A 25,968-nucleotide genomic window follows, 5' to 3' on the forward strand; every position below is an offset into this window, starting at 1 on the left:
TCCGAGGTCTTTTCCGAATGGCACTACCGCTATTGAAAAAAGGTTTCGCTATAGCAAAACCCCATCTAAAATTGGCGGCAAAGAACATTGTTACCGATGTAGTAACGAATGTCATGAGACCTAGACAAAATGATGTTGGACAAGATGGTTCAGGTATGATGGTAATGAACAGGCGATATGAACACAAACCACCGGGTGTAAAACGAATCACACATGGCAAGAAAAGCAAAGTAAAGAAGAAACAAAACTCAGTGTCTAAAAGAAACTCGAGGGGTAAACAACGCATGCATGAGTATCGGACTAAAAGAAATTTAAAAAACATCTTTTAGTCATGGCGTTAATACACGGGATGTCCAATGAATGCGTAAAGTCAGAGCTGGATTTGTTTACAGTCCCCATGACGCAGCTGTCTATAGAAAAAAGTACATACATCGAAGTACCGCCTATCTCGGCACTGACTGACTCTGCACCCCTGGAGTTTTTCATAGCTGGAAACGGTGAAGACTATGTTGATTTAAACAATACACTTTTATACACAAGGCTCAAGATCACTAAACCAGACGGCACCGATATAGAAGAGGGTGCACCAGTCGGCTTGGTTAATTATCCCGGAGCTACAATATTTTCACAGGTCGACGTATCCCTGGGGGATCGGCTGATCTCACAGAGTTCAAATACATACCCGTACAGAAGTATCATAGAGTGTTTGATAAATTATGACCGTCATACGCTCGAAACGCTTTTCTCAGCGGGCCTATTTTACAAGGATACTGCGGGTCATATGGATACTGTGGATCCGGCTGGAGCAAACCGGGGGTTGAACAAGAGGGCCGCATTCACTAATGCTAGTAGCGTTGTTGAATTATTATCTCCCATACACAGTGATATCTTTTTTCAAGAAAAACTCATGTTGAACGGCGTTGATATAAAAATTCGATTAACACGTGCTAAAGATGAATTTTGCTTAATGCGCAGTGACAATTTGGGGTATAAAATAAACATACTGGCAGCTTCCATGTTTGTTAAAAAGGTTTCAGTGTCACCAGCTGTCAGGTTGGGACACACGCAGGCATTACTCACAGCAACAGCTAAATATCCTATCGACAGGGTATACTTAAAAAATTTCTCCGTGCCCACCGGAACACGCGTCGCTAATCAGGAAAACCTGTTTTTGGGGACACTACCAAAAGCCATTGTGATTGGGATGGTTGATAATGACTCATTTTCAGGATCTTATGCTAAAAACCCTTTTGCATTCAAACATTATGATTTAGAATTCCTAGCAGTGTATGTGGACGGACAGCAATTCCCTGCCAAGCCGTTTCAACCACAGTACATAGAAGGTTCTGCTATAAGAGAGTTTTATCAGTTGGCGTTATCAACCGGCAGACATCTAAAAAACCGGGCGTTGTCTATCGACAGAGAGGATTTCTTGAACGGTTACACACTCTACGCTTTTAACCTCACGCCAGACGAAGAATGCAGCCAACACATGTCGTTAATTAGATCAGGGAACATCAGATTGGAAATGCGTTTTAGACAACCGCTTCGAAACACTATCAATTTAATAGTCTACGCTATATTTGATAGCATAATCGAAGTGTCCAATCGCAGGCAGATTCTTGTGGACCACTACTGAATTAATGAACACCGTACAACTATTAAATATTATGGACAAAATTTCCACAAACACATGTTTTTTAGGCGTACTGCCGTCCGACCAATTACCCAAAAGACCTGTGGCAACATTACCAGCATCTGTGATAATTAACACACACAGTTCGGACCAACCGGGTGAACACTGGTTAGCTGTGTACATAACTGAAGACCGTGTCGGTTTTTTTTTTGACAGTTTTGGAAACAAGCCAGACAGCAAGGTGTTTCCGTCAACCGTTTATAAATTTCTAAAAACTACGTGTTATAATGTACAATTTTCAAATAAACAGGTTCAGGATTTATCATCGGTTACGTGCGGTGAACACTGTGTATTCTTTCTCTACCACATGTCAAAGGGTTTGAGCTATGAAGATGTTTTATCTAAATATTCCAACGACTTGACTAAAAATGATAAAAAGGTCTCGCTATTTGTGAAAAAACTACACCCGCATGTCTATAATTGTGATATGTTTAAAAACTCAATGTATACAATCTGGTGAGGTGTTTATGAAAAAATCTTATTCTAAATAAATGAGTCGAAAAACAAATATATGTATCATCAAGTTTGTTTATTGTCATCACATGTTCAAACACGTTTAAAACAAGACTGTATACACTTTTTTTAAAAATGTAACCATGCGCTTGTATCTAAACGTGGCGATGAAAACACGGGTGGTTCTGAATCATCATCATCACGGGTGGTAAAAGTCTTGTTAATGTTTTTAAATGAATTGACCTCATCTTTAACACGTCTGTTTGGAACCGTAGAAAGAGGTATGTTCAACATTGCTATAGCACTCAGGAATTCACGCCACCCCTTGGGTCTCCTATGAGGATTCATAGTTTGAGGGGTGGTAACGTTCTTAACCAAATCGAAAATGTGAGATCCTGGAATGATCATACCATTGAAAACAAATTCGCCATCTGTACCCCATGCAGCAACCCCCTGTGATTTCATCATTTTTTCTAATATATACCGGACATTCCTTTTACTTCTCTGCGGTACATTTTGTAAAACCTCTTTAACCGTAGCGTCGTCATCAACGGTCGCTGCTTCTGTGGGTGATGTCTGTACATTTTCAGATGCCTGTGGTAGGTTAAGCGTTATCGATTTAGTCTCATGATCACCCTGCTTAACCAACGATATATACCTCTGCAAGAGTGTTGAGTATAATTTGGCTTTTTCATAATCCCCCAAATCAGTTCTGTCCAAAACGCTTTTTATCGATGCATCCAAATCATTTTCCGCGCGCTGTCTCAGAGGTATAGGGGCACCATCGTTTTTTAACCTGTCCAGCTGTCGCTGGGGTACCAAATACATCTTTTCAGCGTGTTCCATTATCCCCCCTGTCTTGATGCGATTAGACTACTTATAAAGGGGACGGCGACGCTTAACAGAGGTAATAGGAACCCACCCTCTTGATTGATCACATATTTCTTTCTTAACACACCAATTTTTTTATCGGCTATGAATTTTATAGCTTTTTTCTTTTTTTTCAACTTTTTATATTGTGACTTTGTCAATGGTATTGTACCGCTGAGCACATTCAAAGCCACTTCGCATAAGGTTAGTATTAACTCATTCGAAGATTCTTGTAAAATGAGATGTCTCTGTATCGGCTTAGCCTTAAGTAAGAGTTTTAGAAGCGGCAGATTTCTATAAAGACGATTAGACATGTCAGCGTCTAAACTCTTTTTTTCTGAACATAGGCCACCGGATACTCTGAAAGCAGATCGGTTCTAAGACGAAATGTGTCAGGTGTTCTAGATTTATAATCAATCATGAGGTAGCCAAAGGGTTTTTCAGTAGCGTTTTTAAAACATTCAAGGAAAAATTTGGTATTACCAGGATACATCTGTCTCGCTAATACCGCAATCTGTGTATTGTCTCTTGGGTTTTTGAAAAGTATTAGGTAATTGGTGTTTAAACTGATTGTTCTGCTGGATTTCCCCTGAAAAAACTAATTCTGAACCATGTAGATAGCGCTGAGATTTCTATGATGCACGTGTAAACACTTTTTCAACCTGCTTATTGCCACTCGCATCATCCATTAAGTCATCGATAATTAATAGCGATGGTTTGGTCGGCGGCAAGAGTTGGTCGTCCGATAGTGTGTCAGGAATACCTTGTATAAAATTAATATTCCTGATTTTTAACAACTCGTCATAAAGAGGTTGCCAGCAGTCGTAAATGTAGACAATGTTTTCAATCGTTGTAGATATTAAGCGGTCGGCATCGGCTATTAATGTTTTCACAAAAAACGTTTTCCCAGAGTTTGACGGTCCGCTTACTATACACGAGAATGGATGTTGCAATCTGAGGTCGAATCCTGAGATGATACACATAAATTTTTATTGTAGAAAATAACACACATGCATATAATAGCATAAAAAATACAAATATAAATATACAAATGTCACAGATCACAAATCACACAGATACAAATAATAGAAAACTGTACATATATACAGATGTTACATGCATAATGATGAAAAAGAAAAATGTTTTATTTACATATTTACCTGTGACATCTCTCAAAGTCATCTTGTGTCAATACCCATAGGGGAGCGTCGTAAAGTCTGGGAGCAGGACTCGTTTGTTGTACACAACTTTGAACCTTTTGACATCTGATTTGTTATGTAATGTGAGGTGTCTTTTATTCCTGGTAATTGTGTCTGTGCGTGTTAAAACATGTTGCGACCGGTCTCTATCTATTACATAGCTGTTAACCAAATCAACCAGAGAGCGTAGATTTACAGCTTTTGAATTTTCAGCATTGAGAGTGATTCCCTTGGCCTTCATGGATGTCTTACCGTTAGCAGTGATGTAACCATATGTTTTCGGACCGCCTGAACAAAATTCTGTAATGTAATCCCCGGGGCCTACCTCGTCAGTAAGATCGCCCAGATATGGACCTAGGGGCGGCTCCCAGTCACCATCTTTTTCTGCATAACGCCACTGAACCAATGCCACTTCGTCCGAGACAAATGCAAAATGTGTGATTTCACGACCACCCCCAAAAATGTAGCGCGCAAAGTCATCAGGATCTTTCAACAACTCTGTGAATGGAAGGTTTTCCCGCATTGAAAATCGACCCCAAAGTGAATTCAATAGGAGTTTGTTAATATTTCTCCTTGCAGGGTTTGAACAGATTTTTTCAGGATTCAGACGGATACCCTGTTTTTGAAAATAATCTTCGATGTAGGCATGCTTTTCAGCTTCCGTCACAACCCCCGGCGGGTACCCACTGGCTTCCTGCTTGTATTGTAGAAACGTTTTCACATAATCTGCAAACAACGTTTCTGATCTTTGTTCAAAATGCCACACTTCATGAATCTCAGCCAAAACATAACCCATCTGTACAGCTTTCAACAATTCAATGCTAACCCAACAACCCGAAAGAGATCTCTCGCCGTCAGTATGAGTACATGGTGACGCTTGATTCTCAAGATGACAACATGTTCTACAAAGCGGGAACATTAGTTTGCCGCCGCATCGGTAAGGCAACACAGGGTGTTATAGACCCCGTGGCGGTACACTGTTGCTTTAATCAACCCATAGTAATTTTTGAGACTATCAAAGTCTTTCAAAATGATCTGTGGGTGGCCGATCGGATATTCCTTTGATGATTGACAAAATGGGTAGAGACTGGTGAAATCAAAGTAACGAATTTTTTCACTGTCCAATGTTTTGTGATAGAGTTTGTACGCGTTTGTTCGACCGCCAAAGAGGCTGTCTCTCGGCTTTAAACGACTGGGATGTGTATATGTTGACATGAACTCTATGACTGATGGGTCGACCTGTTTTAAATGACGCCACTGGCACTCCCACATAACTTCGACTTTTAAGCCGTACACCTTGGTGAGGGTTTCAATCTTATCATCAAAACGCCTTCTTAAAACACTGTACGGGAGCCTTGACAAAGGATGAGATTGGGTGGGTGTGTATTTACAATCATGTCCATGATGCATACACCCATTAAATTCTAAACCGTATTTACAACCATTTTTTTCATAATAGCCGTCAAGACAGTATTTCCCAACCACAACCTCACCCTCTGTCAGAGCGTGTTGGATGTTCACATGCCTGGTTGTTTTGACATATTCCAGCCATTCGATGCTAATGTCTGAAAATGCCTTGTTTTGACTTGTGTACGCGTTGTTATGTGTAAGAGCGAGTGTATCACGTGGTAGGTAGTGTGTTTTGTATACAGCCATGCAGCACGATGCCAACGTGGTTTGACCAAAAGGGTCTAGACCCGTGCATTCTATGAACTCATCACGGTATTTCAGATACGCCTCTCTTAACAGCACAACGTCGTTTCGACCGTAGAAACGGAGTTCCTTCTGAAAATCAAAAACACCGCACGCTGATTCGTTGTACCAGTCATCAAATTCACGTCTGCCAGCATTGGACATGTTGTCATATCCATAAAATGTCTTATCCGGATATGGGCCTATGTAATTGTTGTTTGAGCGGGTGTTAAACTTGTGTGGGAAATAACCATTTTCTGTGGTGGTGAGATTTAACGCAGCTGTTGTTTTTGCCAGACTCATCGGTAGAAAAGAATAGCTGTCGATAAAACGCTGTTTAAAACATGCATCAATCATGAATATCAGACGGCATCCAGTCATTGTCACATCTAGTTTGATCCCGTTTTTGGAATAATATTCCAAAAGTATGAAATTGTCAAACCCTGCAGCGTTGTGTGCTAAAAATGTGAAACCGTTGAACCTTGGTCGACGGAGCCAATTCACAAATTCATGCACACACCCGTCACCCTCAGCCGTGAACTCCACACCTGTAAATGTAATTGCGTAAACAAAATTTGCATGATGTTTGCCGTTCTCAAAACGTGTTTCAAAATCAAAAAAAATGTAGCGGTTATTTGTCTCCTTCAATCTAATGGGTTGTATGAAGCATTCATGCTTAGCGTCTGGAATCAGTTCTTCACGACAATGAACACAGTGTGGTGTCGGACATGTGTGTGGTTTGGGTGGTAATGTGGTAACGCCTGTTACAATTCTTACAAAATTTTGTAAGATCACAATTTGACGCTACCACGCTAGGATCGCTCTTCATAGGACGGGGCTGTTTATGTTTGTCAAAACAAAAATCAGACTTGCAAAACCTCCCACAAGACGAGCAATATCTCGAACCTGTGACCCTTGAAGGGCAGCCGGGGTCGTTACAAACATCACACCTGTATTTGCAACCATGGTCTCGGAACGAAGTGTAACCGGCATAGCAGAATTCACAGACGTATGACACCCCCATGAACGCCTTGAGGTTTAATATTCCATAGTAATGGCTGTCGTGTATGTATAAAAAGGCTGTTTTTGCATGCGGTACAGTGCTAGTTTGAAATTTCTGCAACACCCCGACGTCTGATCTGTAAAAGATCACAATCTTGATGTCCAATAAGCTCTCAAATTTTGGAACATCATTAAAGCCGACTTTATGGTGAATAGGTAGCCCGCACCGTGTCTGAAATGTGGCAGCCAATTTTTCTAAATAAGCTGTTGGTTTCTCAGGGTTTACAAAATTTGCCAGGCATATCGCGAAGCACAAATGGTTTGTAACATTAACGGGGCAGAATAGATTCATCCTGTTCTTGCTTATTATCTGATCATGAGCCAAATCACACAATTTACATCGCGTGCCCCCATCATGACCTCTAGCGATTGAAACAGTCAGGTGTAGTGTCTCATCGCACATAATTTTTTTATTGCTTTGGATTATTTTTTCGATGGCGTCCATCAGAATTTCATACGAATGGTTATTCGCGGGTGAAAGGATCGCATTAACATCTGAAAGCAGGGTATCGCCACTCAGTGTGACATCGAAAGCACCACTCTGTCCGGCCAGTGTGTGTGAGAATTTTACGATATCTTTGAATACATCGTGGATGTGTGAAATGTATGATGTTATGTCGCTGCTCCACACGGATCTGAAATTAATATCACGACGCAGTACCACCCCATTGAACCGTGGTCTAGGTGTAACATGGTAACTGTCTATCACACCACCCCTTATAGACAATTCTTCTAAGGATACTGGATCAGATTCAGCACCACAGCCATTTTGAATTTGATGTAAAACATTATTAAACATCTCAATTTCCCCCCACGTCTCGATGTTATCGTGTAGTGTTTTATTAAAATCTTCCACAGCATCACCACCAATACATTGACGTTTAGACGGCTCCGTTATGGATGACAACAAGTTTAAAACACCCCCTTACACACGTGAAATACCACTTAAACGCAACAAAACCGCTGATAACGATGACCAATCGACACGCTTCAGATCTGATGTATGATCTACAGCTTTGGCTATGATCCCTAATCAACTTTTCCTGCAAGTCATACACCTTAACAATGCTATCTAATACCTGTTTATGGCACACACAGCATTCAGAATGTTTAGAAAACCGCCGGTACCTCTGTGGGTCGATGTGATTTGTTTCTGTCTGTGTGGAGATGTCTGATCTGCCGAAATGTACTGCATCCCACGCTTTGTAATCCGTGTTGCGTTAAAACCCATGTAAATGCATACCTTCTGGCTTTTCCGGGTGCTTGAAATCTGAGCCAATTCACAAATTCATGCACACACCCGTCACCCTCAGCCGTGAACTCCACACCTGTAAATGTAATTGCGTAAACAAAATTTGCATGATGTTTGCCGTTCTCAAAACGTGTTTCAAAATCAAAAAAAATGTAGCGGTTATTTGTCTCCTTCAATCTAATGGGTTGTATGAAGCATTCATGCTTAGCGTCTGGAATCAGTTCTTCACGACAATGAACACAGTGTGGTGTCGGACATGTGTGTGGTTTGGGTGGTAATGTGGTAACGCCTGTTACAATTCTTACAAAATTTTGTAAGATCACAATTTGACGCTACCACGCTAGGATCGCTCTTCATAGGACGGGGCTGTTTATGTTTGTCAAAACAAAAATCAGACTTGCAAAACCTCCCACAAGACGAGCAATATCTCGAACCTGTGACCCTTGAAGGGCAGCCGGGGTCGTTACAAACATCACACCTGTATTTGCAACCATGGTCTCGGAACGAAGTGTAACCGGCATAGCAGAATTCACAGACGTATGACACCCCCATGAACGCCTTGAGGTTTAATATTCCATAGTAATGGCTGTCGTGTATGTATAAAAAGGCTGTTTTTGCATGCGGTACAGTGCTAGTTTGAAATTTCTGCAACACCCCGACGTCTGATCTGTAAAAGATCACAATCTTGATGTCCAATAAGCTCTCAAATTTTGGAACATCATTAAAGCCGACTTTATGGTGAATAGGTAGCCCGCACCGTGTCTGAAATGTGGCAGCCAATTTTTCTAAATAAGCTGTTGGTTTCTCAGGGTTTACAAAATTTGCCAGGCATATCGCGAAGCACAAATGGTTTGTAACATTAACGGGGCAGAATAGATTCATCCTGTTCTTGCTTATTATCTGATCATGAGCCAAATCACACAATTTACATCGCGTGCCCCCATCATGACCTCTAGCGATTGAAACAGTCAGGTGTAGTGTCTCATCGCACATAATTTTTTTATTGCTTTGGATTATTTCTTCGATGGCGTCCATCAGAATTTCATACGAATGGTTATTCGCGGGTGAAAGGATCGCATTAACATCTGAAAGCAGGGTATCGCCACTCAGTGTGACATCGAAAGCACCACTCTGTCCGGCCAGTGTGTGTGAGAATTTTACGATATCTTTGAATACATCGTGGATGTGTGAAATGTATGATGTTATGTCGCTGCTCCACACGGATCTGAAATTAATATCACGACGCAGTACCACCCCATTGAACCGTGGTCTAGGTGTAACATGGTAACTGTCTATCACACCACCCCTTATAGACAATTCTTCTAAGGATACTGGATCAGATTCAGCACCACAGCCATTTTGAATTTGATGTAAAACATTATTAAACATCTCAATTTCCCCCCACGTCTCGATGTTATCGTGTAGTGTTTTATTAAAATCTTCCACAGCATCACCACCAATACATTGACGTTTAGACGGCTCCGTTATGGATGACAACAAGTTTAAAACACCCCCTTACACACGTGAAATACCACTTAAACGCAACAAAACCGCTGATAACGATGACCAATCGACACGCTTCAGATCTGATGTATGATCTACAGCTTTGGCTATAATCCCTACAGTCCTAATCAACTTTTCCTGCAAGTCATACACCTTAACAATGCTATCTAATACCTGTTTATGGCACACACAGCATTCAGAATGTTTAGAAAACCGCCGGTACCTCTGTGGGTCGATGTGATTTGTTTCTGTCTGTGTGGAGGTGTCTGATCTGCCGAAATGTACTGCATCCCACGCTTTGTAATCCGTGTTGGTCCAATCGGCGACAAAGTCGAGATCAACGTTTACGGGGTTTCTACCTGTAACAAAATCACACGATGTTAGAATTAATATTTTATTAAAATAACGATTGCGTTAAAACCCATGTAAATGCATACCTTCTGGCTTTTCCGGGTGCTTGAAATCTGTTTTCGTCTTCTTTCCTGATAGTTTTATCAAACCCGATTGTCAATATTTTATTAAAAATAGTAAATTGCGTTAAAACATATGAAATACATACCTTGCGGCTTTTTCACCATACGCTTTTGTGACTTTTCCACGCACAGATCTACCATGGGAGCCAGGTGTTTCGAGAGATATTACAATCACAACCATATGATGAAAAATTCATAAAACCGTATTAGATAGTCATAAATATATTACCTAAACTGTCGGCAGAGCATCCAACATCAGCGGTTACAACATTGGAGTTTGGATAATGTTCTGCTATTAGAATGCATACACGGTCAAAAACTACTATGTAGTGATATTATTATTATTAGTAGAATCTATGGTTTTTACAATTACCTTGGTATGAAATTTGTGGTTCAGAATCACCCGCACCAAACCCCGCGGTCCAAAGACTTTCGAACCCCGGTGTTTCAAAACACGCCAGGTTTGATGGTCCTTCGAGTGATTCTACAGAAAAGTCACACCTATTAACAAATAAATAAATAAACAAACACACACATACGTTGTAACAAGGCTTATAGTTTTATGTATTATGAAAAACTTACTGAGAGTTCATCGTCGGTGATGGTCCTTGTGATGGTCGATCAGTCGAATGAAGGGATCTCTCTTGTTATATAGGCCTGTGTTTGTGTGTGTGTGTGTGTGTGTGTGTGTGTGTGTGTGTGATGTGCATGTTTATGGCGGTCGTAAAAGAACAATACGCCTATGTTTTTAGGTTAGTCATGTCATGTTTCTGTCTTGGGTTTGTAATAGAAATGTTGTTCATGTTTCATAAAATACACGTTATTTGTTAAACAGGTGTCCTATTGGTATGTAAAGTTGACACCATCTTAAAATCTTTTTGTAGAAAAAAAACAGAAGTTGTTAAAAATAGGTAATTCACAGGCTTATCCATATATCTCTCTGTGCACTGTTCAACTAAATAGAAATTATAGTCTGTTAACATTTTGTGTGACATATCATCTGAAAACCATAGAATAGACAACTTTGAAGAATGGATTATTCATAAAACAGCATTACAATTTGTTTATTTAGCAGTAGTGGTATGAAATCAACTTTGTTTGAAAGCAAAATAGTTTTTCTTTAACTAGAAACAGTTTTAAAACATATATAATTTAAACAAGGTTTCTGTTTTAAAAGAATTCTAAGGGTGTGAAAGTCTAAGGGTGAGCACGAGCGCGTGTGTGACATTTGTAAGGCCACGCGTTGATTCAGTGTTTGCGAGAATGGTGGTTAGATGGGTCCTAGACCATGGAGATGATCCTAGTTGTAAACAATTGATAAGATTAGGGTGTTAAAGATTGTTAGAGGATGTGCTAGGATCTGCGTGTGTGTGTGGGTCAGGGTTTCATTTATTTTAGCAGTAGGGGTATGAAATTAACTTTGTTTGAAAAACTGTATAGTTAACATACCCCTAGAACACGAAGCCTTTCACATTTTTCTTTAACTAGAAACACTTTTAAAACATATATCATTTAAATAAGTTTCTGTTTTGGTCATAAATCACGCGCTTTTTCCTTATGCCGATATGTCATCAATCATTTTTGACATAAAGTACATTTTAATCACTACTCACTACTCATTTCCTTCAAGAACACAAGGACAATCTTACTGTATGATAAATGCAGATATTATGGTTAAACAATGAATAAAAAATTTTAATACAGTAACCTGCGGTAACTCTCTTTTCATTTACTAAAATGTCTTTAAGAGTACAAAACACACACAAATTCTTAAGTCTGGGGGAAAATGACAAGTATTCACATTTCAGCACTGGAGCTTCATAACCAGGTTGTAACTAGAGGATCAAAATCCCAACAGAAGAAACAGGAGGAAGAGGCAAAACATAGAGAAACATATAAAAAATGGCCCAAGTAGACATTCTGCTTGAACTACATAGGCTCCGTAACTGCGTCATTAAATAACTGTTAATTCTCACATTAATTCCCACAATTCCCTGGGCTTTGACAATGTCTCTAGCAATATATATAATTAGTGAGTCTAAATGATTAAGATCATTTTAATGATCTTTATTACTACTGTGTATTTTGCATGATTATTATTCTATTTTGTTGTAGGTCCTGATGACCGGAGGTGCGACGCGTCCCGCGGGAGGCACGACGGTTCGGAGCGGGTGAGGTCGGCCGCCTGGCCCGCCGGGGTGGGGTACAGGGGTCCCATTTTATAGCCCGGGTACGAGGGCGGGTAGAAACACCGCGGGACGGCGCCGCGCCGGCCGCGGGGAGGGGTCGGTAGCAGCAGCCGCGGGCTCGACACTCCGCCGCGCCGGCGCCCGGTTTCACTGGCCGAGCTTCCCCGGCGCTCCGCCGCCAGCGGGTTATCGGCGAAGTAGCCGCGGTACGTGCACCACGACGCCGCCAGCAGCAGCGAGGACAGGCCGGCGCACACGCGCCGCAAACGTCCCGACATTCGTGGAGCCACGTCGATCCGAGACCGAGGAAAATCTGTACAAGAACTGAACCGAACTAAAACGCGTGTCCCGCGGCGGCGTGAGACCGCTACGGTGGGGGGCGGGGCCTATGCCCACGTTTCCGTGACGTCACCGACATTTCGTTTAAGAAATAACGGCGAAAATACGGAGAGTAGCGGCGACTCGTACGGAAAAGATGGGATCCTGTTCATCCATTACGACAGATAATGGAGAGTAGGCCCAGGAATCTACAGTAGGACAGATAATAATAAGACCTAAACCACGTCCAAATAATATGGAGCGGCAAACCCAGTTATAATACAAGATGTTTGGCATATCTAATCCACCCAATTCCACTGGCACCTGCAAAGACTAAAGCTTTTTCCATGCCATATAAATCTACATTTACAGCATTTATCAGGATTTGAACCTGGGTCTCCTGGTTCATAGTGTGTTACCCACTAGGCTACTACCAGCCGTAGATCTAGAAACCACCATAAATCTAGAAAAGGCGCGTTCCAGTTGAGCAGAGTGGTCAGTCCTAAGCCCAATGGAGCGGTCCACTGTTCTATCCAATAACTCGTGCGATGCTAGAAATAAGTCGATGCGTGAAAACGTTTGATGGGGCTTTAAAAGTAAAAAGTATAATATTTCTGAGCACCTATACAGCATTTGTGATGCCTATTCTTAGCGACAAAAATGTAAATATAATCTTCAAATAATAATAATCTTCAAATTTGGAACTATAATAAAAAATAACACGGATAAAAATAAAATGCACTTGAATGATGTGTTTTTTCACTAGAACGCCGAAACGGTAGGTGGCAGTGCTCCACATTTCCTGCGGTCGGACGCCGCGACGGGTGAAAGGCCGCGCGGCGGGAGCGCGCTTCCTTTCCCGTGTGCGTCGTCCGCGGAGCGCCATCAGACGGTAAGCGTTCCTCCGTTACGATCCGCCTCCATCGGCCGCCGGCGCGGCGCCTCTCCGGCCTCCGCCCGGCGGGCCGTGTGGGGTGGAGGCGCGGCGCCCGCGCTTCGCGGGTATCGCGCCGGTTTCGCCCGTCGGGAGGGTTAAAGAAGCGGCGGAGAGTGAAGTCGCGACGCTTCAACATGGCGGCCCTCTTCGCCCCTAAAATAAAACTCCGCCCGCGTGTTCCTTCAACTGGTTGTTTTTTGTCTGCTTGGTAGTTGTAGTCCGCCGTGTTCTCCCGCTTTCTAACCGATTCGTTGTCGTTTTTGCAGAGATGGGCAAGTTCATGAAACCCGGCAAGGTGGTGATGGTCCTGGCTGGACGCTACGCTGGACGCAAGGCGGTCATCGTCAAAGTGGGTCGCGTTTTCTCCGCTCCTGCTCTGCTTTGGAGAGCTTTTTTTTAAATTATCGTGTGTTATTGTCGCCTGTTGTAGAATATCGATGACGGCACCGCCGACCGTCCCTACAGCCACGCTCTGGTGTCCGGCATCGACCGCTACCCCCGCAAGGTGACCACGACCATGGGCAAGAAGAAGGTGGCCAAGAGGTCCAAGATCAAGGCGTTCGTCAAGGTCTACAACTACAACCACCTGATGCCGACCAGGTCCGCCTCCGCCCCTCTGCTGCGGGACCGGCTTGTGGTCTTCAGAGCTGGCTTGTAACTGTGTGTGTTTCTCCAGGTATTCTGTGGACATTCCTCTGGACAAGACTGTGGTCAACAAGGACGTCTTCAGGGATGCTGCGCTGAAACGCAAGGCCAGGCGTGAAGCCAAGGTTAAGTTTGAGGAGAGGTGAGCACGCCCCATGATTATACGTTCATTGACAGTCATGTTTTATTCATTGGATAGCAATACATGAATGCCCATTTCTCAGAATTTTCATTCTCCATATGAATATTGCCGTTTCACAAAAGTGTTATTATCAAGACCCCTATTTTGGAGAAACCAGTGATTAGTATTAGAGATCAATAACCTTTGTTGGAGTACCTCAAAAAACTGAGGGAGAAGTAGCGTTTTTTGCTTTTTTAGAACAGTCTCCCTCTCTGGTCCCTTTGACAAATCTATAACTGGTGGGCTGATGAACGTTTGCAGTCACCCGTCCATGTATAAGATTCCCAGTTCCTTCTGCAGGATTGAACTGATTCATTTGATACCATGAAGCGCTGATGAAATTTAAGCTCTTCTAGCTATATGGATGTCCGCAAAAATTCAATTAAAATAGTGCACTAGAAGAAAGCGTATGATTGACCTGAAGTCTCAGGCTTCACACAAAGATCCAGTTTGTCAAAAAGCTAAAAAAATGGAAGAAAGACGACAGGGACAAAGAGAGTGTGCTGCGTAAAAGTGGCAGCGGTGGACATCTAAAACATTTCTGTGCTGGGATGTTAGTGGGCGTGGCCTGTGACTTATTATCCCGCTGAACGTGGACCGGTTCTCTGGTGCTGGTTCTGACCTGGAAACCTAGTGTAGTGGAAATGATGTACATGTGCTTGATGAATGGGTGGACACCTTAATTTTAATTCGATTGTGCTCTTTTTTTTTTTTTTTTTTTTTTGCATTGGGTGCATACAATTTAAACGCATTATCACCAAAACGCTCGTCCACTACTCCACTGTCCATGCAACATTCTTGTCACCAAGAATGGGGGGCAGTGGTGGCCTAGCGGGTAAGTAAGTCGGACCCGTGATCAGAAGGTTGTGGGTTTGAATCCTGAGCCCCCAAGGTGCCGCTGAGGTCCCCACACACTGCTCCTCGGTGGCCTGTCATGGTGAGGCGATGTTTAAAAGCAGACCATGCAATTAGTTGTCACCGTGTGCTCTGCTGCAGTGTTTCACAAACACTTCACTTTCAAGGGTTCGACTTGGTGGAGTTTGCCATCAGTCAGTATTCTCTCGTACTGGATGTCACCACACATCCGTATGTTCGGTGCTAAACCTGAGAGCAGTTGGTGCTGCTGCGCTGCCACCTTTTTGTTGTTTTTTTTTAAGCATATTGACTATTTGGTTTGTGTAAAGCTTGGACTTAAGCTCTCTGTGCCCTGTGCAAAAAAAGGACACATCTTGGAATCCTGCAGGGACTGCATTATAAAACATGATCGAGCATAGTGTTATTTAAATATTTACTGACCGTATTTTTAATGGAAACTACAGCTGAGTGCAGAATTTTTATAATCACCCTCATCATACAAATCCCTGGTATTTGACTGGTCTTATGGGTGTGACAGTCCACTTCCAGTAGAATTGCCCAGATATTGTTTTATCGGGCAATTCTAAAAAAAAAAAAAGTTTATTATACAACTTCCTGCTGCAGCACCTTTTATTATGAACACAAGTTACCATTTTAAAAACAGTTCTGAAATGATTGTCATTGTGAAACACTGCCGCACAGCACATGGTGACCCAACGAAATGTTTCCTCTGCTTTTAACCATCACCCTTTGTGAGCAGTGGGCGGCCATGACAGGCGCCTGGGGGAGCAGTGTGTGGGGACGGTGCTTTACTCAGTGGCATGTTGGCGGCTCAGGGTTTGAACCTGCAACCTTCCAAGTCCACTTCCTTACTCGCTTTGTTCCACTCTGCATTTTGAGTCTGTTTTGACCTTCAAATGAATTCAAATGACCTTCATGCCTTATCTCTGCATAAGTCTTAAGTGAATAGTTTGTTCAATGGCTTGTTTCAAAGTAGAGAGTAGCATGTCTGAGGAAGACTCCTGAACATACTACACACATTTCTTCCTAATGTCTGAGTTTCTGCACGTCTCTGCAAATGTGAGCAGATAACTTCTTTTTGCAAAATGAAGGTCTGAAATTAAAAATCTCATATGAAATATTGTTTTTATGCTGTTGTGTGAATTTTTCTCCCTTTTTTTCTTAGGTACAAGACCGGCAAGAACAAGTGGTTCTTCCAGAAGCTCAGATTCTAGGCTTGCAAATATTTCTGAATAAATGTATAAAATTACAGCCTGTGTGTGTGTGTTTATTTATGTATTTATTTTTTTTATTACAATATTGCTGTATCAAGTAAATCCATGAATATTGTTTTCAATTTTGCCATCCTAGAATATGGCTGCCATTGTTTTTGTGAAACAAAAACTCATTGTCTTATGTGATTTGGGTCTTCCAAGGTGACTGGTGGAGAGCCACGTTATAGAGCAGGGGTCACCTACCCTGGTCCTGAAGGCCACCAGTCCCTCACACAATAGATCTTTCCATGTTCCACCACACCTCATTCAGAACTTGGTTCTAATGAGAACAGACGTTGAATCTGTGCTGAATGAAGGTTTGTCATTGTGACAAAACAAAATGTTTCGTCTGCTTTTAACCCTTGGTGAGCAGTGGGCATCTATGACTGGCGCCCGGGGAGCAGTGGGCAAGGACGGTGCTTTTTGCTTGGCAGCTTGGGATTCGAACCTGTTTCCTTACCCGCTGGGCCACCGCTGCCCCAGGGTCGGTGACTCCTGTTACAGAGTATTACGGATCTAAACCGAACGCGCTGTATGATAACTCAACTCGGGCTTAGACCGGCAGCGAAACGCCAGACCTGGCAACAACCCCCGCCGTGAGCGCGCTGCGCGCTCCCTGTCCGGCGGACTCGGGTGGCGCGGTGCGCATGCGCGTGGCCCTCGGCCGCTTTTCTCGCCGACGGCGGAGCTGGACGCCGCTGTAATGCGCTGCGTCTCTGGAGGTCCGCGCTCCCAGCGATCGCCCCTCGGCATGAAGGGCGTCCGTGTCGGTGGGAGAACCGCGCTGGAGTAGAGGCGGAGGTAGGTAGCACGCAGGCCGCCGGGGTCATTAGCCTCCGTGCAGTAGCCTCCGCGCTAAGCTAATTCGCGAGTCCGAAGTTTACGTCGTGGACGTCGCAGCGGCGCTCTTCTCTTCTTTTTAAATCTGCGTCTGCACGACTGTCATGTTTTATCACGCTCGAGTCGTATTTTATCTGTGGTCGGCCGTGTACCGTGCTGATAATTCCCCGTATTATCGCCGCCTTTGACACTTGGTCCGATTACAAGACGTTTGGTTCGGCCGCAGTGAAGCGGGTTTGAAGTGTGTTGGCGTGTTGGTGCGGCGCTGGGTTCGTTCCTGGTGTTCTGCGACTTTGAGTCGGTGGTCCGAGCTGACCAGCCCACCCCTAGCCCCACCCTGACTAGTGCGCACAGCAGATATGTTATCAGGGCTCCCCCCTGAACTGACCTACTTTCTTTCTGACCCCAGGAAAGTTCTGCATACAAGACATTCGTTCATAGAATCATAAAATGATTATTTTTTTCAACATGATTTTGTGAAAGTGGAGGTTTTTGTTTAATGAGTTATAAAAAAATCCAGCAAAGATCTGTGACTGTTGAATGCAGAACTCGCTTTACTGCTAACTTCACTTGTAAATGTCAGGCCTTCTGACAGAGTGCACTGTTCTCAGATGACCTGTGTTCTTTTAATCCGAACTAATCGAGCTAGTTGAAGAGACATGCCAGTTCAGTCAGGTAGATGGGCTGAAATCCAACACAGCGGGGGTTAGCTGATGTACAATAGTGGGAAACCAGTCCGATCGGTGCTGCGGCATTGAATTTAGGCGTGACGCCGATGCCATGTGAGCAGGGTGTGATCAGTCTCTCTGTGCCGCTCTTTCAGGCGGTCAGGATGGTGGAACGTCCCGCCGGGATCAGCCCGGTCCAGCAGATGCTGGCTTCAGGCACCGGAGCCCTTTTAACATCCATCTTCGGTAAGAGGCACCTTCGCTGCCTTCACACTCTTCACGATGTTCCAGTTTGCTGGTACATGACAATAAAAACATGTACAGTTACGTAGTCTCACTGCAACTGTCACTGAATCTAGAATAGTGTGTTTTGCAGCATGCATATATATATATATATATATATCATCATCAGTAAGATCAGTAGCCTCAGCTAGGTGAAGATTCATTTACCAGTCCCCCCCACACCTTGTTGCTTGGAAAGAGGAAATGCAGCAAACCTTTGTGTTTCAATTTCACACATGTGACCTATTCAAATGTGTAATTTGGTAGTTTAAATCGAATCGACTATAAGAAATCTCGGAGTTGAAGAACTGGTTAAATTTGAAGTACAAAGACAAGTTTGGATGCAGCTGCTCTGTGGCGGTTATGGAGACTCAGACGAAGAAGCCAATTTGAAGAATCCAATGCAAGAAACATATTTAGTGTTTGTCGTATTAGGAGATGGTGAAGTATGTTTGATGAATCTGTTTTTTTCAGAGTCGCCTCTTTTTACCTCCATGACTGATCTGTTCATTATTGTCATCATCAAAATCCGCTTCATGAGATGCTGATTAACACGAGCGAATGATATGTGTGCAGCATAAACCTTCAGGACTGTTGACATGACCGTTGTCCAACCTAAGGTGGTGGAGAGAAGACGAGTGTGAAATGCTGCCATCCCAGCAAAAGCTCCCTGATTTGGAGAGACTCAGATGTTCAACTTTTTGCCTTGTTTGCTATTTTCTGTTGGTTTATTACGTAACCTCATTATGTACCTACATTATTCCATAGTCCTGTGTCTTTGGTTTTGTTCTATGATGCAAAAAAGGCAAAACCCAAAAATGAGCAGGCGCGTCCAAACTTGCATCTTATAGCGTATAAAAATGTCTTGCCGTTTCTTATTTGTTTTAGAACGGCACATCTATGGCTGAATGGATTTCCGTGAATGAACACAGATTAAATACTTGTTTACATTGAACAAACCAGCTCCCAAACTGGTTTTAGAATTGTGATTCGCAGCCATGACAATCCATCCATGACTGTACCGACCGAGGATCACGGCAAAATCTTTAATCCTGCGAAACTGGTGACGCTGACATGATGTGTGAAAATGTCCCAACAGTCACTCCTCTAGACGTGGTCAAGATCAGGCTGCAGTCACAGAAATCTCCATTCTACAAAGGTACAGAGTCCTCCCTGTCTGCCCCATGCAACACTTCATCATCATCATCATCGTACACTTCAACATTTAGGGCAGTGGTGGCCTAGCGGTTAAGGAAGCGGCCCCGTAATCAGAAGGTTGCCGGTCCGAATCCTGATCCACCAAGGTGCCACTGAACATTGCACCGTCCCCCACACACTGCTCCAAGATATTAAATATCAAGGGTGCTAGTAGCCTAGTGGGTAACACACTCGCCTATGAACCAGAAGACCCAGGTTCAAATCCCACTTACTACCATTGTGTCCCTGAGCAAGACACACCTAAGTGTCTCCAAGGGGGGACTGTCCCTGTAACTACTGATTGTAAGTCGCTCTGGTAAGGGCGTCTGATAAATGCTGTAAATGTAACGCTGTGCATAAATGTATTATACATAATAAGTCATTTAATGTTATAATGGGTCGTTTCACTAAGACATCCAGTGTTATTAGATGGGGGGGGGGTGCAATACTGCAGTGCTGTGATATGTAGAGGAGAGATATTATTGTTATAATTGTTATAAGTTGTTATTGTAATTAATATATTATATGTGTGTAAATTTTGTTTCTTGCTAAATGTAATCTAATAACTTTGCTGTGTATGCTCATAATGTTTTAGCTAATTAATTCATGACAATAAGTCTCCTTATCTTGTCTCCCTTTCCTCCTGTCTTTTCTAACGCACTCAACCCATCTCACTTCTTTATTTGCTTTTCCAACATCTTTCCCCTTTGTCTTCCGGATGCATGTTTGCTTTTTTTAAGCTTTGGCCACTGATTCTGTGTCCTGGAGTGGGGGTATCAGGCCTTCCAAGTGTGAGTATGATCATACAAGCATGCATGCACACACATGCAAACGCTCGCTAACTCCCAGCACGTGCTTCACTCGCCACAGCTCATCCGACTTTTTCAAGCTTCCCACAAGCAAAAGCAGCATGCGGATGATTTGATGATGCCAGCGAAACGATGACGTTCTGCACTCTAGAATGAATAAGTCCACAAATGAAGTGGAGACTTAATGCGTAGCTGCTGTCAGACTGTTGAAAAACAGAAGGCTCAGTGTCCTTGGAGCCTGATATAGATCGGTTTGTAATCAGACGTGCCACGACCCCTTATATTAATATTTGTTCTGTCAGGTACTAGTTTTTTCCCCTCCTAGTAGAGTCCAAAATGTAATATTTTTTTAAAAGAAATTGGTAGACTTTATTTAAATATGATTAATTTTTTATTGTTAAAGAGAGAGAAACTATATGTGCATGCACATTTTAAATATGGAATGATGTTGAGGTGTTGACTTTTCAGGGAAGTGCTTCCTGTACTGCAATGGGCTCATGGACCATGTCTACGTGTGCCAGAATGGCAGCAGCTGCGCCAGCTGGTACAAAACCCCCACCCACTTCAGCGGGACAGTGGTGAGGAAGGGTGCTTGTTCAGTGTTGGGTTCTGAAGCGAGTACAGCCGAGTCTCACGTGTTGCTCTCCTTACAGGATGCTTTTGTTAAGATTGCCCGCCATGAAGGAGTCCGGTCTCTCTGGAGCGGCCTCCCACCCACACTGTGAGTAAAACTCAAACAGCCACCAGCTCAAATCACATGCGAGGAAACGTTCACGGTTTATATCCACACGCGGTCCGATACTCAGATGCCACCTGACTGCGCACACTACACAAGCTCATTAACACCTGGCTGCACTCGAGTGGTCACACACACACACACACACACACACACATATATATATATATATATACACACACACACACACACACATATATATATATATAATGAGGACCAGGGATGTCACTAGAACTGGAAAACAGTACTAGTGGGGCTTCACCCCCAGGGTTGTCGGAAGGAATTAGCGCTTATGGATGGCTGAACATTTTCCACCAAACTTCAACATTCTTCTTTAAATGTATTATTCATTATGATCGCCTGCCTCTTGGTTTTCTTTAGACTTTACCATAAAATTTTCAATCACAATTATAAAAGCAGGATTTATAGAGGCAGGTTAGTCTAAATTCTGCAAAAAACATGACACGCTTCACGGATCGGTGTCAGTTGATCATGTCATTTCTGCTAATGCCCGCTCAACTTCTATAGGCCGCTCTCCTCCTCATTTGCATTTAAAGCTACAGACATGGGATCTACGTCAGGGTAGCTGCTCAAGCAGCGGCGTGTAGCTTCTTGTAGCAGCTTAAACAGCCAGTAGATCATTTGAATTAAATAATGATAATAATAAATAAACTGGTCTTATTTGTTAAGTGCATACCTGCGCTCGGTGTACAAGCACTCTTGTATGCATATAGCATTTAAAAATAGTATGACAATTACTATATTTTTACAGAGCTTGGGATCATTTTGAAGCCCACCCAGAATAGGCCTAATGATGGACTACCAAATGTCAGGTTTGATTTTTCATGATAGGCTGATGGCCGCTTTGAACCTGGTAGTGAGGAGTGAATCTGTGTACGCAATATGACACCACGTACGCCCGGCTTAACTTTATTTAAGATCCATTAAAACAGGTTTACCGCTCTGCCTGCAGTAGTTTATTGGGAGTAAAGCAGCTCCACAACTCCTGTCTCTCTGCAGAGTGATGGCTGTACCTGCCACTATTATCTACTTCACCTGCTATGACCAGCTGAGAGACTTCCTGCGATATGGCATGGGATACCACGGGAACCACGTCCCCCTTTTTGCAGGAGCTCTAGCCAGGCGTGAGTTCATGCCACTAACACAGTAATACTATGTCGTAGGCTGGCCAAGGTATGAAGAAAACTTGAATTTGTGATATAATAATGCATTTGAGAGGCATAATTATTATTAATAAGCTATTTTGAGTCATTGTGCATCTGGACTTCAAGTTCAATTATGTTGTAATTATAGACCCATATAAGCACATAAATACTCTCATTGATTGATCCATCTTTGTACATAAAATGAGAGGAAATGGCAACTGTTCTGACATGTTTAGTCCTAGAAATGCCATCATGTACAGTGGAGGCAACTTCAAGTAGGTTTGATTGGCTGTACTTTTCCAATGGAAGTTCCTCTACTTCTGCTTGAGTAAAGAATGTGTGGACCTTTACTACAAATGTACTGTTTCATTTTTGCACCTGCACCAAAACCGAACAGTTCTGCCTGATGGAAAAACTAATCTGTAGTTACATGTTGTTGTTAATGACCAGGGGAAATGTGAGATGTGTTGCCCAGTCAGATCTATTGTAAGCGACCATTATTAGCAGAACGTGTCTGCCATGGGATCAATATGTACATCATCTCTTTCGACCTGTGTCCTCAGTGGGCGCGGTGACCGTGATCAGCCCTCTGGAGCTGGTGCGCACCAAGCTGCAGTCTCGACAGCTGTCCTACCAGGAACTGAGTGTGTGCATGCGTTCGGCTGTGGCCCAGGGCGGATGGCGGTCCCTCTGGAGGGGCTGGGGACCGACAGTGCTGCGGGATGTGCCCTTCTCAGGTAAGCCCGGCTGGGAGCGTTGAGGTTCCGTGACAGAACTGTTATGGAGCTTGATAATTAGTTAAACCTCTGTGTTCTTTTCCAAGCCCTGTATTGGTTTAACTACGAGCTGGTGAAAGCCCATCTGTGTGAGCGGGACTCAGTTGATCAGCCAACTTTCGCCACCAGTTTCATCTCTGGAGCCGTCTCTGGGACGGTGAGTCAAGTTTTTAAGTGAAGTGATTGTCACATGTGATACACAGCACACGGTGCACACAGTGAAATTTGTCGTCTGCATTTAACCCATCACCCTGAGTGAGCAGTGGGCAGCCATGACAGGCGCCCGGGGAGCAGTGTGTGGGGACGGTACTTATTGGTGGCACCTTGGCGGATCGGGATTCAAAACCGGCCACCTTCTGATTACGGGGCCGCTTCCTTAACCACTAGGCCACCACTGCCACAGTTTTGATTGCAGACTCGTGACAAAAGGTTACTGAAATGCCGAGCTGCCATGGTGCCGCTGAGCAAGGTACCGTCCCCACACGCTGCTCACCATGGTGATGGGTTAAATCCAGAGGACACGTTTTCTATACCGTGTATCACTGTCACCTTTTACCTCTGGCAAAATGGTCCTGCTCGCTGTTTACTAAATGGCTTAGGTTAAAATCTCCACCTAAAATTTACCGGGATTGTGAACAAGAGGCTTACCAGCTCTGCTTGATTTAGCTGCCAGACACCGCAATCACTCTGCAATACCCCCGTAATTAGCAGGGGGTGAAAGCTCTGGCCTAAACGCTGGTCAACAAACTCGCGTGTTCCAGGTTGCTGCAGTGATGACCCTACCCTTTGATGTGGTGAAGACCCGAAGGCAAATTCAGCTGGGGGAGATGGAGACTCTGGCAGGTGAGGGCGTGTTTGTTTTATGCATTAAATTGTTGCATTATCCTTCTTTCAGTCCCCCGTGCACCCCTGCACTATATCACACTTCCTCCTGCTGCTTTCTGTCACTTAAACCTCAAGGGGAAAAAGGGGGCCGCTAGCCTGTAGGAATGGTTTCCGCAGCGGCTCGGTGGTTCAGAACGATTGTTATTTATGCCGGGGGTGCAGTAGGGTTATTTGGGAAATACTGCGACAGTTCCTCTTACCCAACACAAAAGTATGTAATTTTCCATTCTCCGCGTGTCCCTCCCCTCCACAGTTCCCACGAAGAAGCCCTCCTCCACCTGGCACATCATGAAGAGCATCTGGACCGAGTCGGGTTTCAAAGGATTATATGCAGGTCAGAATCAGGACAGGACCGTTACCTAACAGCTCATCTGAAGCGCCTGGAGCTCTGATCACGTTACATGCGATCCGACTCCCTTTCTATTGAAGAAATGGAGTATAGTTACCGGATATGGTGCTTGTTCCGATTTATTGAACGATGCTTCTTTTACGGCATGTTGTCTTCGAGTATATGGGAGCGGTTACGTGTAACCTGTGTCTCCAGGTTTCCTGCCCAGGGTCATCAGAGTCGCCCCGGCCTGTGCGGTAATGATCAGCACATATGAGTTTGGAAAGGCTTTCTTCCAGAAGCTCAACCGAGACCGAGAGCAGCAGGCATACTGAGCCTGGCTACAGAAACCTGACCTGAGAAGGATTAGACGACTGCTGACTTTTTTTTTTTTTTTTTTAAAACACTGGAATTCTTAAAACCTTCCACTGGTAGGCACAGGTTGGCATTGAATTGTGGGGTTCATGACATGATGCAGATATATGAGGGGGGTGGAATCTTGATTTTCCTACTGCATGGCTCAACCTCATCGCAATACTACTTTTGATAAACCTGTCGAGGCCTTAGACTGGAGTAAAAACCAAAGCATGCTGAAGTACACTACCTCTGGTGAAGATGCTTCTGACCCTGCTTCAGATGCGGGACGCAGCGTGAGGAGATGAAACACAGGAGACGCATGCCCACAACTTATCTATCTTTATTCTGTCAGCAATGGACCAACCAGTTGAAAGTGTGTGTGTGTGTGTGTTTGTGCACATGTGCGTGCATGCTTTTTTCTTTCGAATGTACCAGGGCGTGGTTTTTATTGTTTTAGCAGCCCGGAATCTGCTGTTGTCCGCTGTGTGACTGAAGATCGGCAAATTGGGACTTATTTTGAAATACTTTTTTACATTTTTTTTAAGCAGAGGCGGATTGTACAGTCTTTTGGCTGAAGTAGTGTCCTATAGGTATTACTACTTAATTATTGTAATTGTGAATGAATCTCAAAATATTTGGGAATAGTGCCATCCTCTGTAATGTTAAATTTAATGCGTACAGAAACATTCTGGTGATCTATACTCCTCATACTGACAGGACCGGATGAGTTTTAAGCCTAAATTAAACCCAAACACACTGCTTCCTAGATGTTCGACAAAAATGGCTGCTTGGATTTGGCTATAATTCTTTTTGTGTGTGACGTGACTATCCCAGGAGAGCGGTACATTGGAAGTCGTGTCCCAGTGTTCCTTTTTCTGCGGGGATTAGGAATTCCTTGTGTTCTCTTTTTGTTTTGTTTTGCATGAAGCTTTTCTTCATGTGTTTGCCTCCAGTTCTTTTTTTTTCTTTTTTTTTTTATTGTCTTATGTTGTATTTTTCTTGTTGGCCAATGGGGAGCGTTTTCCACTTGTTGAAATTAAAAACTGACTTTTACGAAGCTCTGTAATGACTCAATTCCTATTTAGATGTTAAATGTCATGTTACATGATGGTTCTTCACTTCATTATATTGCCCACCGCAAGCGCGGGAACACCAGCGCCAATTAATTGTTTTGTATGAGTCATTCTATACTAAAATGTCAAAAAGAGAATAAAAAACTTTTATTAAAATACGGTTCATCATACGGTTAGAAAGAAAAGGTGTTAGTCATGGTTTTGAACATGAGGAAATATTTTACACAGCTGTTCATGTAATGATATTAAAAC

General features: G+C 43.3%; 2 protein-coding genes across 3 annotated transcripts; both read left to right on the forward strand.

Annotated features, from left to right (window-relative positions):
• The first annotated feature begins 13,521 nt into the window (after positions 1-13,521).
• On the forward strand, positions 13,522-16,597 carry rpl27 (ribosomal protein L27). Its single transcript, XM_028986476.1, has 5 exons — positions 13,522-13,599; positions 13,911-13,993; positions 14,075-14,244; positions 14,321-14,431; positions 16,512-16,597. The coding sequence occupies exons 2-5, from the start codon at positions 13,913-13,915 to the stop codon at positions 16,558-16,560; spliced, it is 411 nt and encodes a 136-aa protein (XP_028842309.1). The 5' UTR covers positions 13,522-13,599; positions 13,911-13,912; the 3' UTR covers positions 16,561-16,597.
• A 645-nt stretch (positions 16,598-17,242) lies between these two features.
• On the forward strand, positions 17,243-25,700 carry slc25a39 (solute carrier family 25 member 39). Of its 2 annotated transcripts, XM_028987744.1 has the most exons (12): positions 17,243-17,400; positions 18,263-18,353; positions 19,489-19,548; positions 20,327-20,377; positions 20,864-20,973; positions 21,049-21,116; positions 22,152-22,276; positions 22,861-23,034; positions 23,121-23,230; positions 23,835-23,916; positions 24,212-24,292; positions 24,503-25,700. In XM_028987744.1, the coding sequence occupies exons 2-12, from the start codon at positions 18,272-18,274 to the stop codon at positions 24,619-24,621; spliced, it is 1,062 nt and encodes a 353-aa protein (XP_028843577.1). In that variant the 5' UTR covers positions 17,243-17,400; positions 18,263-18,271; the 3' UTR covers positions 24,622-25,700. The 2 variants fall into 2 exon arrangements, with proteins under 2 accessions (XP_028843577.1, XP_028843578.1); XM_028987745.1 differs by lacking the exon at positions 20,327-20,377.
• The last annotated feature ends 268 nt before the right edge of the window (positions 25,701-25,968 follow it).

This window comes from Denticeps clupeoides, chromosome 7 (genome assembly GCF_900700375.1).
Source record: "Denticeps clupeoides chromosome 7, fDenClu1.1, whole genome shotgun sequence".
NCBI lineage: Eukaryota > Metazoa > Chordata > Actinopteri > Clupeiformes > Denticipitidae > Denticeps > Denticeps clupeoides.